This window comes from Hyla sarda, chromosome 3 (assembly GCF_029499605.1).
Source record: "Hyla sarda isolate aHylSar1 chromosome 3, aHylSar1.hap1, whole genome shotgun sequence".
Lineage (NCBI taxonomy): Eukaryota > Metazoa > Chordata > Amphibia > Anura > Hylidae > Hyla > Hyla sarda.
Genome location: NC_079191.1, coordinates 390,639,848 through 390,656,941, shown reverse-complemented (window position 1 = coordinate 390,656,941; position 17,094 = coordinate 390,639,848). Strand labels below are relative to the sequence as shown.

General features: G+C 42.5%; 1 protein-coding gene across 2 annotated transcripts in view; it reads left to right on the top strand.

Annotated features, from left to right (window-relative positions):
* LGALSL (galectin like) overlaps positions 1 to 14,189 on the top strand; it is a 128,332-nt gene extending 114,143 nt beyond the window's left edge. For both annotated transcript variants that reach the window (XM_056567977.1, XM_056567978.1), the window contains exons 4-5: positions 668 to 845; positions 11,716 to 14,189. In XM_056567977.1, the coding sequence (XP_056423952.1) occupies positions 668 to 845; positions 11,716 to 11,859 (322 nt within the window). In that variant the 3' untranslated portion in view covers positions 11,860 to 14,189. The remainder of the gene's footprint in view (positions 1 to 667; positions 846 to 11,715) is intronic.
* The last annotated feature ends 2,905 nt before the right edge of the window (positions 14,190 to 17,094 follow it).

The following is a 17,094-nucleotide window of genomic DNA, read 5'->3' as shown; positions in this document are numbered from 1 at the left end:
TTTGTAGGTATCTTATAGAGTCAATAAAAGTACCACTGTCCATGAGAGTAGTCCTTACAGTGGATCTGTCATCTACTTGTAAAAAGACGTGCATTTCCAATTGGCAATCCCCTATTGGTTGTTCCAGTGCTGTGATTGTGTTAATTCATTACCAAGCCTTTATCTAGATTATGCTGAGCTGTGCAGTGTTGGGGAAGACGTTGGGTTGACACTTATACTCATAGGTTTAGAGATGAGTGCAGGATGAGTCTGCTGGAGAAGTGCATGATGAGACTAGACAAGTAGTAGATGCTCCTCATTCCTGACATTTCTATTATGTCCTCTCCATAAAGGCTATAGACACCTTTTTTCTTTCATAAAATGACTTTAGGTAGATTCTACAAATTATTCCTTGAAATGCCCTTTCCTGTAGCTATCTTTCCAGGGAAACAATAGTAACAATATTAAATGTCACATCTATACTACTATTAGACCTGATGAAGAGAACAGTGATTTCCCAAAATGCGTTGTCTTGCATTTTTAGTAAAACTTTTGAATGATACATTGAATAACGCTTGCTGTGACCACAAACTACTCCCTGTGTCCACTTGTTTTATATTATAGTTTGACCATTTTCTAATTATTGCTCATCTGGTCACACATCTTGGACATCTTCCTTTTTTTCTAGTTTCGACATCCAGTTGACATGTGGAGATTCAGAAGATCCTCCAGCTGATGTGGCCATAGAGATGAAAGCTGAATTCTCTGATAAGCAGCTTCTCAGGAACGCCTGTGTGTCTGGAGAGTGGGGGGAAGAGGAATCTGCAATCCCATATTTTCCATTTATTGCTGATCAGCCGTTCAGGGTAAGTGATAAGACTGTAGATGAAAAACTGCAGACTGCAAAACTGTCCCTGCACATGAAACAGCTGTGAGCTTTCCTATACAAATACCAGTTTCATCAAAACCTGTGCAGAGGAAAACTTGCCCAGTTGCCCATAGCAACCAATCAGATCGCTTCTTTCATTTTTAGGAAGGCCTGTGAAAAATTTAACAAGCGATCTGATTGGTTGCTATGGGCAACTGGACATCTTTCCCTCTGCACAGGTTTTGATGAATCTCCCCCAATGTGCCCAAATACCACTGACAGCACCCATAGATGTCTGATATTTACTTTTCCTGGTATTGAATACTCTTCTTATTTCATACTGAGCCTTTATTCAAGCCAACACATTCTACCATACAAAAAAGCTTACTATAGAACAGTGGTTCCTAACCAGTGTGCTGCAAGGACCAGCCAGGTGTGCCACGGCAGTCCTGTGGGGAGGATAGGGACTGGATGCAGTAGGACCACTCAACGCCACAGGGGTCCTAGTGTGTCCAAGCTGTGAGGTCTTAAGGTGCTTCTGGCCTCTAGTGACGCTGCTTGCAGAGGAACCGAGGTGAGTATGTGTTTTTTATTCTTAGGGGAGTCTTATCTACAGGTGGCTAGCTAACTACAGGGGGGTTATAGGAAAGATCTATCTATCATCTGTCTATCTCATATCTATTTATCTATCCCATATCTATCTATCTATCTTATATCTACACTGCTCAAAAAAATAAAGGGAACACTTAAACAACACAATGTAACTCCAAGTCAATGACACTTCTGTGAGATCACACTGTCCACTCAGGAAGCAACACTGATTGACAATCAATTTCACATGCTGTTGTGCAAATGGAACAGACAACAGATGGAAATTATAGGCAATTAGCAAGACACTCCCAATAAAGGAGTGGTTCTGCAGGTGGTGACCACAGCCCACTTCTCAGTTCCTATGCTTCCTGGCTGATGTTTTGGTCACTTTTGAATGCTGGCGGCGCTTTCACTCTAGTGGTAGCATGAGACGGAGTCTACAACCCACACAAGTGGCTCCGGTAGTGCAGCTCATCCAGGATGGCACATCAATGCGAGCTGTGGCAAGAAGGTTTGCTCTGTCTGTCAGCGTAGTGTCCAGAGCATGGAGGAACTACCAGGAGACAGGCCTGTCCATCAGGAGACTTGGAGGAGGCCGTAGGAGGGCAACAACCATGCAGCAGGACCGCCACCTCCGCCTTTCTGCAAGGAGGAGCCCTGCAAAATAACCTCCAGCAGGCCACAAACAGAAACAGACTCCCATGAGGGTTGGGTCCACAGGTGGGGGTTGTTCCTATAGCCCAACACCGTGCAGGAAGTTTGGCATTTGAGAACACCAAGATTGGCAAATTCACCACTGGCGCCCTGTGCTCTTCACAGATGAAAGCAGGTTCACACTGAGCATATGTGACAGAGTCTGGAGACGCCATGGAGAACGTTCTGCTGCCTGCAACATCCCTGCATGACCGGTTTGGCGGTGGGTCAGTAATGGTGTGGGGTGGCATTTCTTTGGGGGGCCGCACAGCCCTCCATATGCTTGCCAGAGGTAGCCTGACTGCCATTAGGTACCGAGATGAGATCCTCAGACCCCTTGTGAGACCATATGCTGGTGCAGTTGGCTCTGGGTTCCTCCTAATGCAAGACAATGCTAGACCTCATGTGGCTGGAGTGTGTCAGCAGTTCCCGCAAGAGGAAGGAATTGATGCTATGGACTGGCCCGCCCAGTCCCCAGACCTGAATCCGATTGAGCACATCTGGGACATCATGTCTCGCTTTATTCCAGGTCTGGGAGGACATCCCCCCAGGAGACCATCCACCAACACCACGTTGCACCACAGACTGTCCAGGAATTGGCGGATGCTTTAGTCCAGGTCTGGGAGGACATCCCTCAGGAGACCATCCGCCACCTCATCAGGAGCATGCCCAGGCGTTATAGGGAGGTCATACGGGCACGTGGAGGCCACACACACTACTGAGCCTCATTGTGAGTTGTTTTAAGGACATTACATGAAGTTGGATCAGCCTGTAGTGTGGTTTTCCACTTTGATTTTGAGTGTGACTCTATATCCAGACCTCCATGGATTGATAAATTTGATTTCCATTGATAATTTTTGTGTGATTTTGTTGTCAGCACATTCAACTGTGTAAAGACGAAAGTATTTCATACGATTAGTTCATTCAGATCTAGGATGTGTTATCTTAGTGTTCCCTTTATTTTTTTGAGCAGTGTATTTCTCTATCTATCTTATATCTATTTATGTATTTATCTATATATCATATATCTATCTCATATCTATCTATCCATTTATTTATCTAATCAAGTGATTATACTGTATAATCGGAGTGTGAGTTTGAAGGGGAGAAAATTAAATGTAAATTGCTACATGTCCATCAGTCTCTGTGAGGATTGTTCTTTTTCTCACATTTGTGTATCATGAACTGTTGGTAGGTAAGGATGTGTTGACAAATTGCGTATTATTTGTGGCACTGTTGCGGTAACAGCGTCTTTTTACTGAGATTTTACCACAGTCACGGTACAGTTGCTCAGTTCTAGGGTACAGTCCCACATAGCACTTATGCAGCAATACACACAGGGCTACCTGCCTCCAATCTTCACTGAAAACACAGGTCTGCCGCCGGCTAGCCCTGTGTGTTGTTACGCCGAGCGCTCCGGGTCCCCGCTCCTCCCCGGAGCGCTCGCTACACTCTCGCTACTGCAGCGCTCCGGTCAGATCCACTGACCCGGTGCGCTGCGATACCGCCTCCAGCCGGGATGCGATTCGCGATGCGGGTGGCGCCCGCTCGCGATGCGCACCCCGGCTCCCGTACCTGACTCGCTCTCCGTCGGTCCTGTCCCGGCGCGCGCGGCCCCGCTCCCTAGGGCGCGCGCGCGCCGGGTCTCTGCGATTTAAAGGGCCACTGCGCCGCTGATTGGCGCAGTGGTTCTAATTAGTGTGTTCACCTGTGCACTCCCTATTTATACCTCACTTCCCCTGCACTCCCTCGCCGGATCTTGTTGCCATTGTGCCAGTGAAAGCGTTTCCTTGTGTGTTCCTAGCCTGTGTTCCAGACCTCCTGCCGTTGCCCCTGACTACGATCCTTGCTGCCTGCCCCGACCTTCTGCTACGTCCGACCTTGCTTCTGTCTACTCCCTTGTACCGCGCCTATCTTCAGCAGTCAGAGAGGTTGAGCCGTTGCTAGTGGATACGACCTGGTCACTACCGCCGCAGCAAGACCATCCCGCTTTGCGGCGGGCTCTGGTGAAAACCAGTAGTGACTTAGAACCGGTCCACTAGCACGGTCCACGCCAATCCCTCTCTGGCACAGAGGATCCACCTCCTGCCAGCCGGCATCGTTACATGTGTATGATCATCTGAGAATATACAGCAAATTTCCTGCTGCTGCAGATGATTTTACGCAGCGTGAAATACGCTGTGTAAGCAGTACATAGGGCCGTACCCTAACAGCATAATTTTTACTGCAATTTTGGTCATTCACTGAAGCTGTATTGTTTTGTAACTAAACACAGGTTAAGTAGGTTGGTAGATAAATGATATATTAACTAACTATACTGCAACTTCTCTGCACTTCTAAGGCTATGTTCACATGGTGGAATCTCTGTGCAGAATTTCACGGAAGAATTCCACCAGAAATGTACTGCCTATTGACTTAAATGGGATTCTGCTATCCCATTCACACACCAGTCTTTAATTTTTTGCAGTGCTGCGGCATTATCCCATTGAAGTCAGTGGGGCAGAATTCTGTGTTTTGAGAACACAAAAATTCTACTGGAATTTCACATTTCCGCAAAAATTCTGCTGCAAGCTGTGCAGAACGGAATTTCTAGCAGAATTGAGAAATTCTGCCGTGTGAACATAGCCTTAGGCCATGCTTACAGAACAAAATTTCAGAGCGCAACCCAGTGGAAAAATTTGGCTCGGAAATTTTGTTGCAGCAAAGTCCCATTGATTTCAATGGGACTCTGCTGCACTTTGCACATACGGCGACATCTGCTGCTAAGATGGAGCATTTCCAAGGAGTCCTAGGGCCAGCATTCTGTAGGCGTTCACTGTTTGCAGAATGTCCACCAAATTTTATGATCGGACATTCCACAAAAACTTTTTGCTGTGTGAACTTAGGACAGTTCCTAAATTTCTAAAGTTCTAAAGTTCCTAAAAAAAACAACAAAAGGCAGTATTTATTGGGAGCCAGCATACTCTTTGCATGTAGAGTGCAGTTCTCTTGAGGTAAATGTGTACCAGATATTACCTATTAAAAGCATTAAGGCTAAGTTTCACCTTGGTTTTTTTTCTGGCAGTTTTTGGATATCTGCCACTGCAGTTTTGAGCCAAAGCCAGAAGTGTATTCAAAAAGAATAGGACATATAAAGGAAGGACTTACACTTCTCCTCCCTTATGGATCCACTTCTGACTTTGGCTCAAAAACTGCAGTGGCAGATATCCAAAAACTGCCAGAAACAAACCAAGTGGAAACTTAGCCTTAGAAATATAAATAATAAAAAAAAAAGTAAAAAAAAAAAATCTAATCAAAAAGCCTAGATTAGGCTCTGATCACATCAGCCTTTTGGCTTCTGTTTATTGGACCCCTTTGATTTATAATAGGATCCATAGGGTTCCACTGGGGTCCAACATTTTGACAGGGAAAACAGTCTTCCGCCAACGGAGGGTATGTTCAGACTGCGGAATCTCTGCTTGCGGAAAGTACTTCGGCGGTAGGACCGCGCGGCACTGCGCTGTCACCATTGACAGCTATGCAGTACTCGCGGAATTCCACGCAAAGAAATAACATGTTCTTTCTTTGCGCAGAACAATTTCAGCGGCGGCATTATCCGCCACTGAAATTCCTCAGTGTGAACAGGTCTCTCGGAAGACCCATTCACACTGATGGTAACGTTCACTGCGCAGAATTCTACTCGCTGAATTCCGCAGTGTGAACATACCCTTATTGTGAACACTTACGGTATATACAGACTTTTTAGTGGCCTTTGGCAGCCGTTATTTAGCCTCATTCCTAAAATGCATGATACATTTGTAAGATATATTCAGAAGGCATATGACATGTGTGATGTAAGCTCCTTTTGTGCGGATTTGTCAGTATTATAAGATTAAAGCTACTATAAGACAGGACAGGAGAGGAGAGGAGTGAAAACAGGTGGGAAAATAACAAAGACAGACGAACACTAATCTGCAATAGTCATCGCTTCTGTACATTATTAATCAGATTTACTATTTTCTTAGATACAATTCTAGAAGTTTTGGAGAATTCCATAATAAATTGCCATTATCTGTTGATTATATTCCTTTGGAAATATACTGATACATATATATATACACATATATATATATATATATATATATATATATATATATATACTGTGAGAAAGTATGTAGGAAAATTGTATAACGTTTAATTTTTTTTTTACAATGAATAATCCAGATTGCTATCATTGTCAGAAATGCACATTTCATTTGTATTCTTTTCTCTATATGTGATCTGACATCTATATATCACATCCGAATTGACTGTAAAGAGAAATTTTTATGGCATTTGGTAGGTCAGTGTTTCCCCACCAGTGTGCCTCCAGCTGTTGCAAAACTACAACTCCCTGCATGCCCAGACAGCGGCTGTCCAGACGTGCTGGGAGTTGTAGTTTTGCAACAGCTGGAGGTACCCTGGTTGGAAAACACTGCAGTAGGTCCTGACTGTGGGGACGGACAGATCTCACTGATTTACCAGCCTTTTCTCCTGCAGTGAATACATCTCACCCGGGCACTGCCAAAGCAATACAAGAAGGAAGGTTTGCCTGTTTGGCCCTTTTTTATTCCTTTTTTTTTTTTTTATTGTAGTAACTTTCAGGCTAGGTTCAGACTACGAAATCTGTGAGTGCTCCGAGTGCAGCCGGCGCTGACTGAATCAGTCGGCGCTAGGACCGTGCGGACACTGCAGTCTCCAATAAACTGCAATGTGTTCCGCGAGGATTTCCGCCTGAAGAAAGAGCAGCCCCATTCTTCAGGCGGAAATTTCCAAGCGGATTTTCCGTTCACAAAGTCTGCTTCACAAATTCCGAAGTGTGAATTTGTGAACGGAAACCCATTCACTACACTGTGCATTTTATCAAGCGGAATTTCTGCCTGCAATTTCAAAGCGGAACTGCAGGCGGAAATTCCGTAGTGTGAACCTAACCTTAGTGTACTCCACAACCATTGCTTACCCTCACAGTGCTTACTAATACTATATATATATATATATATATATATATATATATATATATAAAAAAAAAATATATATATATATATATGTGTGTGTTTTCCAAACTACACTACAGATATATTCTTATCACTATTACCCATTTTTTATACATTCATATCCAGCTGTTATAATAACAATGGCATACCAACATTTTGGGGTGCGGAATATTGACACGCTGACACATGGGGAGTTGCACACTACTTTAGCAGTGTCTATGGGATGTATATGTCATACTGCCAAAGTTTACCTATACTATCCTTTATACATAGTGTCCCATGTAAAAGATACGTATATCGTAGAGTGAACTTTTTTATTTTTTTTACTGGGCCCAGCTTAGTGGAATAGCACAGAAGTCTGCGCCATTCCATCCCTGATGGAAACCACCCAAACTGAGGCCACAATGACACTGATGGACACTGCTTTACACAGTGCTTCCCAACCAGGGTGCCTCCAGCTGTTGCAAAACTACAGCCTTCGGCTGTCCGGGCATGCTGGGAGTTGTAGTTTTGCAACAGCTGGGGGCACCCTTGTGTAAATCTTTTTTTTTCTGTGTAAATCTAATTAAAGGAGTTCTGTAGTGAAACATAACTTATGCCCTATCCAATAGGGGATAAGTTATAGATCCCGGAGGGTCCGACCACTGGGACCCTCTGCGAACTCCTGAACGGGGCCCCGGCAGTCTGCTGGATGGGGGCGTGCTGATCCCCACACGGAGCAGCGGCCGACATGCCCCCTCCATATATCCCATAGAGATACATAGAGGGGGTATGTCGGCTGCGGCCTTGTTCAGGAGATTGTGGGGGTCCCAGCGGTCAGAGCCCCCCGCTATCTATAACTTATGCCCTATCCTTTGGATAGGGGATAGGTTATGTTTTACTGCACTACTCCTTTAAACTCATAAAACTTGTATAGTTCTTTCCTGTCTGACCACAGTGCTCTCTGCTGACACCTCTGTCCATGTTAGGAACTGTACAGAGCAGGAGAGGTTTGCTATGGGGATTTGCTCCTACTTTGGACAGTTCCTGATACGGACAGAGGTGTCAGCAGAGAGCACTGTGGTCAGATTGCAAATAACTACACAACTTCCTGTGGAGCCTACAGCATCTGATAAGTACTGGAAGGATTAAGATTTTTAAATAGAAGTAATTCACAAATCTGTTTAAAGGGGTACTTCGGTGAAAACCTTTTTTCTTTTAAATCAACTGGTGCCAGAAAGTTAAACATATTTGTAAATTACTTCTATTAAAAAAATCTTAATCCTTCCAGTACTTATTAGCTGCTGAATGCTACAGAGGAAATTCCTTTCTTTTTGGAACACTGATGACATCACGAGCACAGTGCTCTCTGCTGACACCTCTGTCCATTTTAGCAACCGTGCATAGCAGATGTATGCTAAGGGCAGCATGGTGGCTTAGTGGTTAGCTGGGGCCTTGGGTTCAAATCCCACTAAGGACAACAATAAATAAAGACTTATTATTATTATTATTATAATAACGTCAGCAGAGAGAACTGTGGTCGTGATGTCATCAGAGAGCATTCCAAAAAGAAAAGAATTTCCTCTGTAGTATTCAGCAGCTAATAAGTACAGGAAGGATGAAGATTTTTTTTATAGAAGTAATTTACAAATCTGTTTAACTTTCCGGAGCCAGTTGATTTAAAAGAAAAAAGGTTTTCCCCGGAGTACCCCTTTAACTTTCTGGCACAGGTTGATTTGAAAGCATTTGTCTTCCTCCGGAGTACCCATTTAAATACATGAAACATCACCTTTCTGTCTTGTCTGTTCTTTACCTTTCTGTGCTGCACTTTTATAAATACAGAAATCACTGTCCCAGACAAAGCAACACTGCTACTAACGTCACCGCTCAGATGTCTGGGGTATTTGCAGCAGGAGAATCCCTACTAGTTTATGGACTTGTTTGATGCTTGTTAACTACTCATGCATGTCATTGTTTACAGTGAACTCTACTTAAAGGGGAAATCCAGTCAGAACAATCCTTTGATAATTGTGAGATCCCGGTGGTTCAGTCTCTAGCCGTGCTCCTCTAATAAAGGATTCAGTGAGGTTCTTTTCACACCACATTTTTGGTGCCTGTTTGAGGTATGCATCTCCTAGGACAGTGTTTCCCAACCAGGGGGCCACCAGGTGTTGCAAAACTACAACTCCCAGCATGCCTGGACAGCCAACGGCTGTCCAGGCATGCTGGGAGTTGTAGTTTTACAACACTTGGAGGCACCCTGGTTGGAAAACACCATCCGTGATTATATAGTAATATCCGCATATCCATATGCATTACCCGCGGGGGACAAAAGAGTGTAATTTTGTCCTCCATTCAGGTGGTTTCTGTCGGGTTTATGTTTATTTGCTGCATGGATTAGTGAAGTCAGAGGTATTCATTACACAATTTCCCTGACACCGCACAACACAGTGTGAAAAGAGCCTTATACTTCTGCCTCTGCTATGCACAATCATTAGAATGACCATTGTGTAGACCAGTGGTCTTCAAACTGTGGCCCTCCAGGTGTTGCAAAACTACTTCTCCCAGCATGCCCAGACAGCCAGCGCCTGTAGTTTTGCAACATCTGGAAGGCCACAGTTTGGAGACCACTGTTGTAGATCATTGGGCAGATTTACTGTTGAAAATGCACCAGTATTCTGGCTTAATTTTCTCCACTAAATCTGTGTAACACAGCCATCTTCGACTGCTGCAAACAGGCTGGAGGTGGCCAAGCAGCGATCTTTTTCCGTCGTGGACAAACCTCTTTAGGGTAGGGTCACAAATGCTGTATTTTGCTGCGTATTTGCAGCTGCATATTTTCCTACCTATTGACTTTAATATGTAGGAAAATATGCAGCAAAATATGGCATAAGTGTGACCCTACCCTAAAGCTATTTGAACAGAACCAAAGAGGTTTAAAGGAGGTGTCGGGAATTAGAAAAACATGTCAGCTTTGTTCCAGAAATAGAACCTCACCTCTCTATGGTGCCATTGACATCATTGGGGTCGAGCTGTATTTCCACACACAGCATGTAGACAGGTGTGGCCCTTTTTTTAAAACATTTCTTAATCCTGGAAATCTTTTTACCTGTGACTGACTATCACATGGAGGTAAACAGCCGCGCAGCCGTGTTCATCCCTCCCTGCTCTAGTCTGTCCAGGTCACGTGATGTAGAGATTCGTTCTCCTGATCGGTCCCAATGACATGTCATAATTTTTTTATTTATTTTTTTGTGAAAATGAGCATTCTCTGTCGATCCGTCTATAATATATTAGAAGATTGCAATCTCAGGAAGCAGATGAACGGAGCACTCACCCGGTCCTGTAAAGCAGATCGTCTTCTGTATTCATACTTCAATCTTGCGTGTGTATAGGAGAGTAGAGACGGCACCACTAGTATAGGGTTAAACGGGGGTTAACTTCAGAGCCGAAATGGGATATCAATGTAGCAGCCAGAAAAATGCTTCTTTAGCAGTCATATGGTGGTGCTAGGATATAAGGCAAAGAAAGGCCTAAAATATATGCAGTATATAAGATGAAAAAATACATCCGCACTCACCACTGGATACGGGAATCGATACTCCTATGTGGAGAAAGCCAGTGAAGCGGGACTGCAGACGTGCGTGGGTGCTCAAAGGCTATCACCAGAGGTGATAGCCTCTGAGCGCACGTCTGCAGTCCCGGTCCACCGCCTTTCTCCACATAGGAGTATCGAGTCCTGTATCCAGTGGTGAGTGCAGATGTCTTTTTTCGTCTTATATACTGCATATACTTCAATCTTGCTTCATAAAGACATGAAGCACGAGCAGGGAGGCGGTAGATGGATCCGGGGGGAGTTCAGATGCCGGGCCACAGACTGTATCATGCCGATTGGCGCTTCGTCAGGCCCCCAGCAAGAGGTGATAGCCTCTGAGCGCACGTCTGCAGTCCCGGTCCACGGGCTTCCTCCACATAGGAGTATCGAGTCCTGTATCCAGTGGTGAGTGCAGATGTCTTTTTAAGTCTTATATACTGCATATACTTCAATCTTGCTTCATAAAGACATGAAGCACGAGCAGGGAGGCGGTAGATGGATCCGGGGGAGTTCAGATGCCGGGCCACTGACTGTATCGTGCCGATTGGCGCTTCGTCAGGCCCCTAGGGGCCTGACGAAGCGCCAATCGGCACGATACAGTCCGTGGCCTGGCTTCCGAACTCCCCTCGGATCCATCTACCGCCTCCCTGCTCGTGCTTCATGTCGTTATGAAGCAAGATTGAAGTATGAATACAGAAGCCAATCTTCTTTACCGGACCGGTTGAGTGCTCCGTTCATCTGCTTTCTGGGATTGCATTTTATGCCTGTATCATTCCAGTGTAGCACCGCCGGCAGAAGCTAATCCCACACCACACCTGAGCACCCAATACAGCTACGCATAGGTATACAGTATGAATAAAGAAAGGCAGTGCCGGACTCTACACTCTATTGTGATATTCTATATTAGAAGATTGTTTTGACTGGGTTTTCCCTTTACACCATTTGAGTTTGCACAACATCTTGCTGTATTAACTCATGTTTTTCTTCTTTTATTACAGGTAGAGATTCTCTGTGAGCATCCGCGTTTCAGGGTATTTGTCGACGGGCACCAGCTTTTTGACTTTTACCATCGTGTTGAACTACTTTCTTCTATTGACACTGTTAAGATCAATGGAGATCTCCAGCTTACTAAACTTGGTTGAGGTCTCACTGAGAGTCTGATGTCACCAGCGGACTATGAGCGGACACTCCAGCACACGAGGAGACGCCGATCACTCCCTCTGCAGTGATTTTGCATCATTTCTACGGGACTGCAGGACTACAGAGCCACTGTTGGCGATCCTGTTTTCGCCATATCAGAGGTGGCTGCCTGTAAATCAAATTTTATTGACTTAGATTACTCTTTTCACAACACAGCAGCTCATTTTTTATTTTATTTTATTCATGTTTTACACCATTTTTTTTATTTTACTTGAAGAAAATGGTGTTTTGGAGGTAATTTTTCATCTGTCCGTCATCTTCATTGTTACCCATTCATGATGCCCATGATAACGCCAATCAATAAAGGGAACATTGTTCTTGTGAATGTTAAGTAAACATGTATTTTATGTTTGGATTGTTCTGTAGGTTATTTTTCTTGAAGAGTGATCTACTATTACATTGCAGCTAACAATTACGATGGAAATATTATTTTGTCTGCATGGATTCACACTAATGGTACATGCCCCATAAGGGGCTGCAGGATAATCTCCTAATCAGAGGTATATATGTACATGCAATAAACTACATTCATACAGAAAAGAATTTATAACAGGGTCAGCTCCTTTAGACATTTTTCATTGTACACTTTTTGTAGTATAAACCAGTGTTCATAAGGGTGAAAAAGATGTAATTCACTACAAGCCCAGTAGATACAGTAAATCTATCAATATATCTCCACTTAAAAACTAAAGGTTAAAGGGGTATTCCAGGAAAAAACTTTTTTTTATATATCAACTGGCTCCAGAAAGTTGAACAGATTTGTAAATTACTTCTATTAAAAAATCTTAATCCTTTCAGTACTTATGAGCTTCTGAAATTAAGGTTGTTCTTTTCTGTCTAAGTGCTCTCTGATGACCAGAGTTTAGAAGAGGTTTGCTATGGGGATTTGCTTCTAAACTGGGCGTTTCCCGAGACACGTGTCATCAGAGAGCACTTAGACAGAAAAGAACAATCTTAACTTCAGAAGCTCATAAGTACTGAAAGGATTAAGATTTTTTTAATAGAAATAATTTACAAATCTGTTTAACTTTCTGGAGCCAGTCGATATATAAAAAAAAGTTTTTTCCTGGATAACCCCTTTAAGGTTTCACCACCAACACTCCCTCCCAACACTTATTGTGGGTTAATGGAAACTAATATATAGGTTGTCGTTTGACAGTGTCTTCACTTGGTACTCTCCTGTGATTTTCTTTCCCTAAATAAATAGATATTCTGCAGGATTAAAGGGTTTATCCAGGAAAAAAAAAAATTTATATATCAACTGGCTCGAGAAAGCTAAACAGATTTGTAAATTACTTCTATAAAAAAAAATCTTAATCCTTCCTGTACTTATGAGCTGCTGAAGTTGAGTTGTTCTTTTCTGTCTAAGTGCTCTCTGATGACACCTGTCTCTGGAACTGTACAGAGTAGAAGCAAATCCCCATAGCAAACCTCTTCTACTCTGTGCAGTTCCCGAGACAAGCAGAGATGTCAGCAGAGAGCACTGTTGTCAGACAGAAAAGAACAACTCAACTTCAGCAGCTGATAATTATTGGAAGGATTAAAAAATTTTAATAGAAGTAATTTACAAATCTGTTTAACTTTCTGGAGCCAGTTGATATAAAAAAAATAAGTTTTTTCCTGGAATACTCCTTTTTTGGCTGTATAAGGGGTGTATTAGAAGGTGTTCACCCACTCAGGCCCACCCTATCTATTCTAAGGCTGAGTTCACATCAGCGTTGTTCTCCATTCAGAGAAGTCTGTTAAAACTATGGGAAGAGATAAAAATACTGCAAGCAGTAATGGACACCTGACGGAAACTCAATGGACCCTATTTAAAGTCAATGGGACCCGATGGTGTCTGTTGAGCTCCAATTCATTCAGGGTCCGGTCAGCTTTTTTTGTGTGCTGGACGGACCCTAAATGAATTGGAGCACAATAGACACCACCAGGTTCCATTGATTTTAAAGGGGTATTCCAGGGAAAAACTTTTTATATATATATATCAACTGGCTCCAGAAAGTTAAACAGATTTGTAAATTACTTCTATTAAAAAATCTTAATCCTTCCAATAATTATCAGCTGCTGAAGTTGAGTTGTTCTTTTCTGTCTGACAACAGTGCTCTCTGCTGACATCTCTGCATGTCTCTGGAATTGCACAGAGTAGAAGAGGTTTGCTATGGGGAGTTGCCTCTACTCTGGACAGTTCCCGAGACAGGTGTCCTCAGAGAGCACTTAGACAGAAAAGAACAACTCAACTTCAGCAGCTCATAAGTACTGAAAGGATTAAGATTTTTTTAATGGAAGTAATTTACAAATCTGTTCAACTTTCTGGAGCCAGTTGATATATTAAAGGGGTTATCCAGGAAAAAAACTTTTATTTATATATCAACTGGCTCAAGAAAGTTAAACAGATTTGTAAATTACTTCTATAAAAAAATCTTAATCCTTGCAGTACTTATGAGCTTCTGAAGTTAAGTGCTCTCTGATGACACGTGTCTCGGGAACCGCCCAGTTTAGAAGAGGTTTACTATGGGGATTTGCTTCTAAACTGGGCGGTTCCCGAGACACGTTTCATCAGAAAGCATTTAGACAGAAAAGAACAACCTTAACTTCAGAAGCTCATAAGTACTGAAAGGATTAAGATTTTTTAATAGAAGTAATTTACAAATCTGTTTAACTTTTTGGAGCCAGTTGATATATAAAAAAAAAGTTTTTTCCTGGAATACCCCTTTAAAAAAATTTTTTCCCTGGATAACCCTTTTAAATGCTGTTAATGCTGATATGAACTTATCCTAAGCCAAAGAGCTGATGCAAACATCGCCTCTTGCTCTGGAGGACTGAGTGTGTCCATATATTTACATGGCTGAACTTTCATTTGAGTGGGCCTAGTGTAATACCACTTTTTTCCTGCAGTGGCCACTGCAGGAAAACTGTGCAGCTCTTCTTGATGATCACAACTTACCACTAGAGTGGCTTACGTTAAAAACTGAGTTGTCTCGAAAGGAATACCCCTGTACCTACAGTCAAAAGAGGCTTTTAAGGTTCATATATTTATTTTAATACAAAGTAATTAGTATTTGTTCATGGATTTCCCTATTATTGTAGTAAAGTTTAAATTTTGTATCTAAAAGAAAATCACCCCCATATCGATAGACTTTTAAATTATACAACTGCCATTGTTGTCATTTACTGCTACATATGTCACCATTATTGTCTGAACCGGCATCATTCAATTGTTGCACATTCGTTCCACCAGCCATGTTGCACACTAAGTGTATTTCTCACCTTTTTCATGGTTGTTGTGTTTCATTACATTAACTTAAAGAGGTACTCCCGTGTAAAACTTTAAATCAACTGGTGCCAGAAAGTTAAACAGATTTGTAAATCACTTCTATTAAAAAAAATCTTAATCCTTCCAGTACTTTTTAGGGGCTGTATACCAAAGAGAAATCCAAAAAAAGAAATGCATTTCCTCTGATGTCATGACCACAGTGCTCTCTGCTGACCTCTGCTGTCCATTTTAGGAACTGTCCAGAGTAGGAGAAAATCCCCATAACAAACATATGCTGCTCTGGACAGTTCCTAAAATGGACAGCAGAGGTCAGCAGAGAGCACTGTGGTCATGACATCAGACATCAGAGGAAATGCATTTTTTTTTTTTAGATTTCTCTTTAGTATACAGCCTCTAAAAAGTACTGGAAGGATTAAGATTTTTTAATAGAAGTGATTTACAAATCTGTTTAACTTTCTGGCACCAGTTGATTTAAAAAAAAAAAAAAAAAAAAAAAGGTTTCCAGGGGAGTACCCCTTTAAATGCAAAAAAAAAAAAAATCAGCATTCATACAAATAAAGAAGGTTTTTTTTGTGTGAAAACATTGTTTCTGCACTGAAGTGAATTAGCATAGCACAATAATCTATTTCTATATTGTCAGGGTATTTGCATAGAATGTAGATTGTTTGTTTGCACAGTATATTGTCTATACCTTTATGACGCTTTCTTTGTTGCTTATTTATCCATTGTACGTAGCATTAGGACGCCAAGCTATATTTTCCCTTCTTTCTAAGGATACACAATCAGAACACGTTGAATGTACACAAGTGTTATTGAGGATTACAATCAGTCATCGAGCATCTCATGTACTGAAGATATTTATAGATATTTTGGATATACTCGGATAGTCATTCTAGTCCAGGAATGTGATTTTCATGCTTTCTAAATTTTTGTATTGACTCACAAGTATTAAGACGATGTTGCCGGTTTTTTTGTAATTTGAATTCTCTGAAGGTGATTCCACAGAAAGTCTATTCTGAAAAAAATAAAAAAAACAACATGGGAATGATCCATGGAAGAATGTTGTATAACGATGTCTCATTAGGTACAAATCTCAACGTATTGCGTTATTGTGATCTTTTTTTAAAAGTGTTGCCACGTTGGCAACGTGCGTGATTTGATGCAGGTGGTAATGTGGTTTTCAGCTGTTCAACACATTAAAGGGGTATTCCGGGCAAAAATATTTTATCCCCTATCGGCCCCCCGCGATCTCCCTGCAGCACCTGCATTCTATGTGGGGACTGCATCTCTACTTTCGGAAACCTCCGGGTTTCTGGGACTGGGGACGTGACGTCACGCCACGTCCCCTCCATTCATGTCTATGGGAGGGGGCGTGACGGTCATCATTTCATACTTAGCACGTCAGCTGGTCGAAACACGCCCCCTCAATTCATCTCTATGGGAGACACAATCGCTGTGCCTCTGCCTCTCCCATGGAGATAAATGTAGGGGGCTTGTTTGGACCAGCTGACATGCTGTGTGCAAAATGTCCCGCACGGGGCCCTGCACGGCAGACCGCGAGGGGTCCCAGCGGTTGGACCCCCACGATCAGACACTTATCCCCTATCCTGTGGATAGGGGATACATTTCTTCCCGCTGGACTTTTTTAAGTAACCCTCAGTCGAACCTACACAAATTCACACCCGGCCCGTTGTGCAGAACCAAAAAGATGATCGATCCAGCACTTAAATTCATCGATGCTTTATTCCATGTAACAATGTGAATGAACATTACACCTAATCATTGTAATTACAACCCCACTTGACGCTTTTCGAGCAAATGCGCTCAAAACGCCCCAAGTGGAGTTGTAATTAAATGATTAGGTGTAATGTTCATTCACACTGTTACATGGAATTAAGCTGTA